The 12,261-nt window shown below is 38.2% G+C and overlaps 1 protein-coding gene across 1 annotated transcript; it reads right to left on the bottom strand.

The window, feature by feature from the left end:
- Positions 1–4,302: 4,302 nt before the first annotated feature.
- On the bottom strand, positions 4,303–10,973 carry LOC121399330 (transmembrane protease serine 11C-like). The gene is made up of 6 exons (XM_041579739.1): positions 10,605–10,973; positions 9,646–9,702; positions 8,254–8,419; positions 7,334–7,593; positions 6,430–6,572; positions 4,303–5,318 (listed from the first exon to the last, which is right to left on the bottom strand). The coding sequence occupies exons 2-6, from the start codon at positions 9,683–9,685 to the stop codon at positions 5,154–5,156; spliced, it is 774 nt and encodes a 257-aa protein (XP_041435673.1). The 5' UTR covers positions 9,686–9,702; positions 10,605–10,973; the 3' UTR covers positions 4,303–5,153.
- Positions 10,974–12,261: the final 1,288 nt, after the last annotated feature.

The raw sequence follows: 12,261 nt of genomic DNA, 5'->3' as shown, positions 1-12,261 counted from the left end.
AGGAAACGCACTTTACTCAAGAGTCATACCCAAAATTCTTTCACAAGCAATACCACACCCACTATCTGTCTTCCACCACTTGCAAGCATAGAGGCGCTATATTTATCCACAAAAATTTCCCTTTTATCACTCTTAATGCTAATCTTGATGCTAATGGTCAATATATCATACTTCAAGGTACGCTATATGACCAGCACTATACAATCATCTCCAGTTATGCCCCGAATGCTGATCCGCTCCAATTCTTTGACTCGCTCTGTAACCTTCTGCCGGACTTAAACAAGACCAGGCTCATTTGGACTGGAGACTTCAATTTATCCTTCAACCATATACTAGACCGATCTCTGTCTAACCACCCTGTGCGATATAAGACAATCACTAAGCGGGTAGACCAACTACTCCATACACACAAGCTTATTGATTCCTGGAGAGAGGTTCATGGTTCTACTCGGGATTATACCTTCTACTCCCACACGCATAACTCCTACTCCAGAATTAATTATATCCTGGTTAACGCTTCTGACACCCCCTCACTTCTTGACTCTAAGCACATACAATGTGCATGGTCTGATCATGACTTAGTACAGACCACACTTGACTTACAGGTGCCCTTGTTTAGGCGCCCCACCTGGAGATTAAATGAAAGCTTATTGGCAGACCCTGATTGCATAAACTTTATCTCGCAGGAGATAAAACATTTCTTTCAAGATAATTTAAAGCCTGATGCATCGATAGATTGGGTCTGAGTAGCACATAAAGCCTACATCAGAGGCTGTTTAATAAAATATGCTTCTCAAAAAAAGAAAGAGAGGATGCAGGTTCAAAAATGTCTGGAAACCGAATTAGCATCACTAGAGCAAACTAACAGACTTCACCCCTCGAAACGTAATAGGAAGCTGATAGATGAGACTAGGCAAAAACTCCACGCATGCCAAATAGAACAAGCCGAGAAGGCTATCCGTAAGACTCGACACAAATTTTACAAGTATGCAAATAAAGCCGACAAAATGCTAGCTAATTTACTTAAATCAGAACTACGTCAGGGACAAGTCCAAAAAATCAGATTAGCTAATGGTACAATCTCTTCGAATCCTGATAAAATAACAGACACGTTTATTTCCTTCTTTCAAAAACTATACACCTCCAACTCCCCTGGAAAACCAGGTGAGATGGAGGACTTTCTGAATCAGTATGCCCCTGAGCATCTCTCAGAAGACCTGCAACAGATCATGACCCAAGATATTACTTATGAGGATATAGAATACACGATTAAACATTTAAAGACGGGTAAAGCCCCAGGCCCTGATGGGTTCTCCTCATTGTACTACAAGAAACTAGCGAACCAACTTATCCCGCAACTCCAGAAATTATTTCACCACATTACCAGTGGCAAACCCCTACCTCCCGAAATGAACGAAGCTAGCATCTCAATTATCCCGAAACCCAATAAAGATACCTTAAACCCCAAAAACTATAGGCCAATATCATTACTCAATTTGGACATTACGTTACTAGCCACCATCTTAGCGAACAGACTAAATAGGGTCCTACCATCCACCATCCATAAAGACCAAATTGGTTTCATTCCTACCCGTCAAGCTCCAGATAACATAAGGAAATCCCTGAAACTCGTAGCATATGCCAACAAAAATAAAACCCCGACATGCTTCCTAGCGTTGGATATTGAAAAAGCCTTCGATACGCTTAGCTGGCCCTACCTATTCTCCCTTATAGAAAGAGTTGGTCTAGGATCTACTCTAGTCAATACGCTGAAGGCATATTACCAAGACCCATAAGCTTATCTCAACCTCCCCTCTACTAGGAAGGTAGACAATATCAGGTTCCAGAGAGGTACGAGACAGGGATGCCCTCTTTCCCTGGCCCTTTTTGCATTAGCGATGGAACCTCTAGCAAGAGCACTCAGGGACAACATCGATATCAGGGGCCTTACTGTAAAGGGTAAAGAATACAAGCTTTTAGTGATGGGCGAATTTGCGCCGTTTCGCCGAAAAATTCGCGAAACGACGGTTTTTGACGCTGGCGCCCATTTTTGACGCCGGCGTCCGTTTTTTACGCTGGCGCCCGTTTTTGAATTTTTTCGGCGAATTTTCGCGGGCGTTTTGCGAATTTATTCGCTGGACGCGAATCGCGCAAATTCGACGCGAATTCGCGCCTGGCGAATAAATTCACCCATCACTACAAGCTTTCACTTTTTGCTGATGATTTACTCATGCATGTGACTAAGCCCCTTACATCTCTACCCAATCTACTAAATGTTTTATCACATTTTGCAAGATTATCAGGCCTGAAGATCAACCCAGAGAAATCGGAAATGCTCCCCTGTAACCTTCCGAAACCAATGGTTAAACTGATTGAGCTGAATTTTGGTTTCTCCACTATGAATGACTACCTACAATACTTGGGAGTAAAACTAATGACCTCTCTCTTTACTTTATACAAGACTAACTACCCCTCGTTAATACACCTTTTGATGCAGAAGCTTTCCTCCTGGGAAAAACACAGAATCTCTTGGATCGGCAGAATCCACTGTGTAAAAATGGTACCAAAGATCCTTTAACTATTCAGGATTCTACCCATCCCTGTTCAAACGGCTGATATCCAAAAGTTACAGACAGCCATTAACAACTTTATCTGGCAAAATAAAACACCACGCATATCGCGACAAGTCATGTACCTACACAAATCGAATGGAGGACTTTCAGTCCCAAACCTGACTAAATACTATAGAGCTTCAAGACTTGCCCAATGGGCTCCTTCACAAGCAGGAGAAGCTGCCCCTTTATGGATCCAGATTGAAAATTACTTTCTCTACCCACACCTCACCAATCATGTCCTGTGGCTCAGCAAAATTCCCCTACAAAGTTTTATGGAAGCGTCCCCCATCACATTAGACATGCTACACTTGTGGATAAAACATCGCAAGACTTCCCAACTGACTTCACTCCCTTCCCTCCTCAGCCCAATAATTAACAACCCGGACTTCGCACCAGGACTAAACTAAGATAATTGATATAGCAGCTAATGAAAGAATGTCTTATATGTTGCAGAATGATTTGGAGGCCTACGATAAGATTTGGTTACTCTGGTTGGCATATGAAAATGAACCCTTGCTTTTCTCAGCATTGCATGTATAATCTGTTGACTTTCTCCCTGGGTCACCAAACTCCCTACAATCTTGAAAATGCCTATGATCACTGATACCTAACCCAGCCGCCTTTACTACCTTATTTATCCTTTTATTTATGTATTTATTTGCTAAACCCCCCCTCTTTTTTTTTTTTTTTTTTTCTTTCCCTTTTTCCCCTTTTCTCTATTGTTTCTTTTACTCTCTGTTTTACTCCATGTTATCCTATTGCTCTCTTATTCATGATTGAATCTACACATGATATCTTCTGCGACTGCACTCATGCAGTAACATGTTGATTTTTTTTTCATTGGAAAATCAATAAAACATTTCAGTTTAAAAAAAAAAAGAAAAAAATTCCCATGACAGTATCCCTTTAATGAGGGAGGAGGAGGAGGTAGAATAGCAGAGAAATATAACCCATGTACCTTGGGAAGACAGACCAGCAATTACTGAGAGAGGCACACAGTCCAGAGTTCAATTTTGGGTGAGTCTTGACATAAGGCCTATAACATAATACATTGGTAAATGAAGAGACCTAAAGTAGAAACAGTTCTTGATTTGGCAGAAGAATTTGGGTCACAGATGACTATTAAGAAGTACATAAGACAGAATGAACTGTGACAGCTGAGACAAAGGTTTTCTCACGTTTTCATTAAAACAAACTCAGCCGAATGCCCATCCACAAATTTGACTAACTTTCTAATCAATTTCCTTTAAAAAAATAGAGAAAAAACTTGACAAAATCAAATGCAAATCGTGCAACTACTTTGAATTGTCGCACAACAAACTCAAATTCTTCAAGTTTGTTGCAGAAAAACTTGAATCATTAAAGCTTTCGAGTGAAAACCAGAGTCAAACACCCAAAAAAAATCTTCAAATGGTTCAAGGGACAGCTGCCATTGACTTTTACTTGAATTAGACAGGTTTTATAAGGAGTATTTTTGGATTCTGACTTTAAGCAGCTTTAGGGCATAATAAATGTCGACAAATTTGAGTTTTTTTCACAAAAAAAATATAGATTTTAATACCCCCCCCAATTATATTGCTATTTACTGTATTTTGCAGGTATGCCATTTATTTCTGTATATTTGAACAAGCAATGCTTTGTATGCTTGTCACATAGGGTGTTAGAAGCCCCACTTTGGAGATAAAAGTTTATGAGTTGGTCTATTGAGCCTTGTGCTGTATCATATGAATTCAAACTGAGAGAAAACATGTTGGTTTTGTTTTTTCCTTCAATGAAAGGGTTCTAGTTAAACAGCACTGCCTAGCCTTTGCTTTCTATTTTTTCTCTCATATTAGTTCTCTCATATCAGTTCTAGACAGTGACATCTCAAGAAGCAGGAAAGGGGAGGAAACATTTCTGGGCATTCAGTATTTTTTATTGAAAAAAAGTATGGTGCTCCATATTACATAAGGACTAACTGCACCTCAAATTTTCTTGTAAATCCCACATTTGTATCATATACACTGTTCCATGTAACAAAATGAGGAAGAATGAAGCTGCCATTAGACACCACATTTTAGAATGTTTACAGTAACGTATGTAATTGCTCTTATCATATTCCTTAAGTGTAGGACTTTTGTGAATTCAAAAATTGATGAAACAGTTTCAAATTGTTAGGGTTCTCTCTAAATGGTTTTAATAAATAATTGTACAACTAGAAATCAATATTTAGACAAAAGTAATTTAAAATTTCTGTCATGCAGTACTGCTTTGCTCTATATAATGCACATACAGTAAATCAGATTTAATATTTCCTGAATCCTCCTAATTTCCATATAGTCTTTCCAGAGAGGCAAATATGTACAGCAAACTGTGCCTTTATTTGCTCATCTGAACAGGATAAAGGTACAGAGACAAAATAATAATACAAATGTATTAAAATATAACAATATTAAGTTTTATAGTACAACAAATAAATATGATATTGTAGTTTTCTATAAATTAGGACAATGCTAAGCATTCAGGTACAGCACATATCACTCACACTTTGCAATTTTACTATATACCAGTTTTCTCTTTAATCCAGTCACGCAGATAAGTAACTCTGGCATACACCCCTGGCCTGTATGCTTTTGCACAGCCATCTCCAAAACTAACAATTCCAACCAGGTACCATGATGAGTCATTTGAGTTTTGGGAAACGAGAGGACCTCCTGAATCACCCTGGGTAACAGGAAAATATATAACAAAGTTAGAAGGTTAAAAGCATTGCTTTAAAATATATGCTGGAAAATAAATTATTGAAGTTCTTGGGGATATATAATAAAAGTCGCAAAGAGAAAAACAATTTGCACACATAAAAGATAAAAATGTGAATTTCACAATGTAATTATACTGTTGCTGCATTACAAACTTTTAAGAAGTACTTTGTGTAGTAATCCTTTGGTGCAAACATAACTTTTCAAGAAGTTTTATTACATACACTGCGTGCTAGTGCAAACTATAACATTCACAATCTTCCTTCCACTGTTGCTAAGCAGATTCAGGGTTTGAAAAAGTTGTATTACATTCGCGCAAAGGAAAATGTGTTCTCGCAAGGCATACATTTTGACATTGCGAATAATTTTTCCTTTACTGACTTCTATTACATTTCCCCAATTGTCAATGTACTAAAGTCAAGAATAATTATCAATGCGAGTGTGAGTCATTTTGTATAGTTGGAAATTTTACTATGTGAAATGGAAGAATGGTGACATTTTTGTTTCTTAATTCATAAACAGAAGTAGCTAGAACACAGCGCCGATTCTAATGAAGACGCCGCCTGAGGCGGCTCCTTAAATGCTGCCCCTCCCCTCGCAGAAACACTAGTGCGGAGAGCGCAACTGCGCTCTCTCGCACTAGTAAAGCCGAATTTCCGGAAACCGGAAATTCAAAACCGGAAATTCGGCTCTTTAAAGTGACAGGAGCGGCTTTTTGCCGCCCCTGGAAACTTATCTGGTGCTGCCGCCTGAGGCGAGCGCCTCAGCTCGCCTCATTGGCGGAGCGCACCTGCTAGAACAGTACATAATATGAAATGCATAATACTGGATTAATTTTATAACTATAGATGTTACCCATACTAAGCCATAATTAAATCTAATTATGGCTTAGTATGGGTAACATCTATAGTTATTGTATGTGCCAATTCCAAATTTGAAAGCAAACTTCTGATTGTCTGTCATACAGTAGGTTACTACTATAAAGAGTGATCAGATTGTGCAGTAACCTATTTTTCAGAACATACAAACAGAAAACCATTTGGTGGTCTCAAGACCTCAAACAATTCTAGACTCACCTGACAAGAATCAATTTTCCCATCCACATAACCAGCACACAACATTGATGGCTTTATTGTACTTCCATACATCAGAGAACTGCTGCACAACTCTGTGTTTATGATTTCCACTTGTGCCTCTTGCAAAATGTCAGATACAGACCCTTAAAAGAGAACATTTAGTTCACCAAGCATGCTCAGTCTCCAGTGCTACTGTAAATATATTGAACAAATAAAACAAATTCCTTCATAGGTAGAAGGGTTTTGTCTCATGAAGAAGGTAAAGGTGGTGTTTCCTCCACCAGAAGGAAAATACCAGCAGAGAAAATGCCAATTCACTTCCATCCGCAGGGTAGATTTCAGCCTGAAAATGCACATTTGTGCAGATCAGAGCAGTATAGCATTTTTTCTGGCACCATTTTCTCTGTTGAAGGAGAAAACAACACATGCAACATAAGCTTAACAAAATGCACAAAAGTAACTATTAAGTGTGCTCTGCTCAGAATACCCCTCAATTACCATGGAAAGTGGAGTGGTCATGCAATCAAGTAAGAGCCGCATAATTAACTGAAGAGATATTTCAAAATAGAATTGGTAGGTTAGTGAGAAGATGAAGATCAATCTAATGCCATGACAGCCAAATTAAAGTGCTGATGGTGAATTCAGAGACGAGCATAAAAAGTGGCAGATAAATCTTGTAGAGCCTGGTGTAGCTAGGAAGTACAATGGATATACAAGAAGTAACCTTTAGCTGTTCCTTGGTTGACTCTAGCAACCGTTTATGATTTAGAACCAAAATATTAAAATATCCAAACTAGTTTTATTTCACAAATATTAATTTATTTAAAAACAGAAATTTTGCTTCTGCTTGCAATTCGTTAAAAATGACCCTAAATAAATGTAATTCCATATTTCAGTTACTCACCTCCATATTTTAGTGTCCCCCATCCAGTTATGTAGCACGATGAATTGTCAGGAAAACTACTGGTTGTCTCTGGTAGACAAACTGGTTGAATATAACTTGTGAAAGTTACTGGAGTAACCAGTTTAAGAAGTGCAATGTCATAACCCGTTGCTGCAGAGGAATATTTCTCATGGACGATAATTTGTTGAAGCTTAAGCCTATTAATTGTTGTAGACCAGTAAAGCGTTCCTAAACGAACTGTATATGAATTTGGATCATTTCTGTGAAAAAAGGATAAGCATACTTAATTATATATGTAAATTGTACATTAGTCTTTTTTGCATTAGTTTTCCAATTTAATAAACAGTCCACATGTTTTGTTATTGGAATTTTATGAAATCTTAAAAGACTTAAATTGCTCCACCTGTACCCAGTTAGAAAATTTTTTATGTGCAGTATATACAGTAAAAAATACCAAAGTACATCAAGTTCAACCCTCCAAATTAAACCCAGCATCCATACATATACACTGAGGGTCATTTATCAACACAGGGCAAATTTGCCCATGGGCAGTAACCCATGGCAACCAATCAGATTGCTGCTTTCATTGTTCTACTTGCAGCTGGCTTTAAAAAGCTAATCACTGATTGGTTGCTATTGGTAACTGCCCATGGGCAAATTTGCCCAGTGTTGATAAATGAGCCCCACTGACTCTTCCATACACTCACATAAACTATATATACTCTATAAACTAACTATAGATTTTAGTTTCACAATAGCCTTGGATATTATGCTTGTCCAAGAAATCATCCAAGCCACCCTTAAAGGCATTAGCAGAATCACCCATCACAACATCATCCGGCAGTGCATTCCACAACCCCAAGACTTACAATTGCGCATAGGAGGGTTACAAGCTAAATGAGAGATAATATATCACTTACTTGACAATGCAGTGAGCCGCAGTAACAAGCCAGGTATTGCTGATCAAGGAGGCACCACATAAATAGTTTGAAACCAGAGCAGCCTGCCAAGGCCATGAGCCCAGAGCAGCATTTGTTCCTCCTACTATTTTGCCTGTCAGTGCTAATGGACCTCCTTTACCACACGCTGTTTAAAAAGGACAGTGAAATTAAATGAGAACAGAAAGTAAGATTTTATGTTAAGTTATGAAATGAATGCCATTGCAATAACACAAAAAAAAAACATTTGGAAACAAAAATATCTGAAACACTCCTAGCAAAGACACGGTAAATTGTTACATTGCCAGCTGCAGGAAATGCCTTCATATTTTTATTTTTTGTGGCTTGGAACATCAACTGCTATCTTGTTGCTAGGGTTTAATAATCTTAGCAACCAGACAGCAATATGAAAGTCAGAATGGTAGGTCAATAGCAGAGGGCCTGAAAACAGATTACCAGTTAACAACAAGAATAACAGTAAAAATGTATTCTGTTTTATGGATGCCATGTTCAGTGACCTGAAAAACCATATGGCATTTCTATTGGAGGCTGGGTATAGGCAAAATAGCAGTGCTAATAATTCACAAGACAAAAATGTTGATGCAACATGAATTTAAATGAGGGTTTAATACCATTAAGTAATCAAAGAATTTCAAAAGGTAATTAGTTTAGTAACAATGAAGCCCCCTCCCTTTATCTCAGCTGTAATCTCAAAATACACTACCTGACACTCCCTGCACATTGCTTTTAATGTACAATTCTCTTCTTCCTGCATCAGTTCATCCCATTTTCAACTTTAAGACTTCTCTCAAGCTTCTGCCAATCTCTGAAACTTCCTGCCACAAACTATCAGACTCTCTTCTTCCTTCCTTTTAATTGATTAGAAGACAACTTATCATAAAGAATCACCTATTGTTTTTATCATTCTTAAATTTTGAAAGCTCCTTGATTCTTTAGATTATAAACTTTTGTAAGATGGGTGCTCTAATTGAATTTTTACTCTTACAAGTAATGTTAAAACTGGGACACTTAAGTCAGCTGCAATTTGCATATATAATGGTATATTCCATTAGTGAGCTTACATATCTATATTGGTGCTTATTTTTTATTTTAAATTTACCTTTATTGTAAGACTCTAGTTAGTTATAAATAAATGTAAAGTGCTGGGTAACATGTTGGCTCTGTATAAATTGATCCTGATAATGTGAACCAATATAATACAGTGAAAATGTCTACCGTTATCTAAAGACTAGTCAAAATAAGTTGAAAGTCAGACATATATAGATCCCCTCTCTTTACTCTCAACAAAAAAACATATTTACATAAAACTTAAAATAATGAGTGGCATTACAAATGCTATAATGTAGTATTCACCTGAAATGTTCTGTGCTGAGGTCTTACTGGCAGTGCTCATTGGGGTTATGGTGGAAGCTGGAAATGAATAAACAATTATTAATATCTGGTCAATGACCCATCATTTGATTGTCATGAATAAAATTTTTCATCCTCAACAAACACAGAGGATATGGAGAGGAGAAACGGAAACGCATATTGGCAACTGATTAACAATGGCACACAAAAATTCTTCAGCTGTTCTAAGGGACCTATTTATTAAGAATCAAGACAGCAAAGCTGTTCTCAAAGAAAAATTAATTTTCTCTAGCAAATTAATGTTTTAGATTTTCAGCATTTTTTCTCATTTATTCTCGCCACCATTTAAAAAAATAGTATTTCAAAGTTTCTATGCAAATGTCCTTCATGTATTCAAAAAGTCTAAAGGGACCTTAGAGATGTGAGAAAAATATTCTAAATATTCAAAATCAATAAATTCAAGCAAATCGTTGTGTTTAACAAATGATAAACCACATAGATTTTTCTTTTTAAATTGATGGCACCTTTAATTAAGCCTTCATCTACAGGGTGCATCGGATTATGAAGTGTTTCCCTCTAATTTAATACCTGGCTTTATATAATAAATATTGATGGTGTACTCTTTTATATAGTGGATAATGTACCCCCTACTGTAATTTATAAAGATATTATTAGTCACCGAGGAGTTATGTGACCATATAAAAGCACAAGGCTGCAGGCCGAGTGCTTTTATACAGGTCACATAACTACGAGGTGACTACTAATATCTGTATTAAGTAGGGGGTACATTATGCATTATAATCTACAGTTTTTGTGTCCAGTGTCATACTTCCTTCCTATATATGTGTAGTATTTTACTGGCTTTGCTCTATGTGCTGCAAAATTACAGTTTTAATACTGTTTTCCTTCCCCACCCACTCACTTAATTTTATCCCTGTAGTTATTTTTTTGTGGAAAAGTACCTGTTTTTGAATTCCATCAGTTTTTTCCAATAGGCGTTGTATCCTGCTCTAGGTCATGTCAGTTGCAGGGGAGGGGGAAGGCGAGGGAAGGAAATGAGGAATGAGGGTTGGAGGCGGAGCAATACCGGAGATTGAGTGAGGGAGACTGGAATGGCATTGTGGAGGGGAGCTAAAGGAGCTGACACGGAGGACCATGAAAGTGAAAGCTAAGATGGTGGGTGAAAGGGAGGGGGAGCGATACAAGGAGAGACATAGAGAGGCACTGTGCGAACAGGAGGGAGCCCATTAAGCGATCGTGTGAGGCGGGACCTAGACTAAACAGACACTGAGGGGGCAGGTAGAGCAGGACCTGAGAGTGAAGCAGCTGAGAGATAGTTAGGCAGGAGGAGCGCGCCCGTGGTTAGAAAGAGCTGAGGCAGGGAATTAGAAAGAAGGGGGGGCAGAGTGGAGGAAGAGAGCAGCAGCGGCAAGTTCTCACTCTCTCTATCTTAGAAACGGCGTGTTCTGATGTCAGAACGCGCCGTTTATAGGGATATCATTTACAGTTTGGTCCCATAGGGAAATGACCAGACTGTAGATTATAGTGATATATACTATAGTCTGGGGTGACCTGTAAACTTTATTTCCCTATTTACATTTGATAATTAGCTAGCTAATCTGTGGCAGAATATGTTTATGTACCTGTATAACATATTGAACTTGGGGAGGAACTTGGTTGTAGCTCTCCAGAAATATTTAAATGTAATTGACTAAGAATAATACCACACATTGTTAAGATTAAACCGCCATGGATTATAAAAACTCAGATGCATATAGGAAGCCATACCAACAGATTATTTATTTGAATACTAGTATGCTGCACACCTGACATCTAATTATCTGTGAAAAACACTAATGTGCAGTCTAACATTTTGACAGACTGATACGTGTCAGGGTGACAGAATTGTTGTGCTTTCATAGGGAAATGAAATTGCCAAAGATCAGTCTATTCCACACTGTAGCACTGACCAGCTGCTTAAAGCACCCACATGCCAGTTTGAAAATACTGTACAATATACAAAGTTATTGTACACAATGGTAACGTAATTTTAATGGTAAGGGGTTTTCCTTGGCACGTGATTGAACTGGTTGATCTTTAAGGCCAAAATTATATAGTTTTGCTAGATGGTTCACTGGCTTATTTTTTGTGTGTGACACTTACCTGTAACATTGATTTTAGTGGTTTCAATTATGCTTCTGGTGATGGTAGTTGTAGTTTTGCTGTTGGTAGCAGCTGTGCTGCTGCTACTTGTGGTTCCTGAGGCTGTACTCATGGTTGTGGTTGGAATTGTGCTGGTGGTAATTGGAGAAGCACTGGTGGTGATGCTTGGAGTTATGCTAGTTTTGGTTGAAGATGTGCTTTTGGTGACTGGAGCTGTACTGGTGTTTGTGGTTGGAGCTGTACTGGTGGTAGTTGAAGCGGCAACCGTGGTGATGTTTGGAATAGTGTTGGTTTTGGTTGGAGCTGTGCTTTTGGTGTCTGGGGCTGCACTGGTGGTTTTGGCTGGAGCTGTGCTGGAGGTAGTTGGAACAGCACTGGTAGTAATGCCTAGAGTTGTGCTGCTTTTGGTTGCATCTGTGTTTTTGGTGACTTGTGCTACACTGGTGGTTGTAGTTG

The sequence above is a fragment of the Xenopus laevis genome, chromosome 1S (genome assembly GCF_017654675.1).
Source record: "Xenopus laevis strain J_2021 chromosome 1S, Xenopus_laevis_v10.1, whole genome shotgun sequence".
NCBI lineage: Eukaryota > Metazoa > Chordata > Amphibia > Anura > Pipidae > Xenopus > Xenopus laevis.
This window is presented reverse-complemented; position numbering and strand designations above follow the sequence as displayed.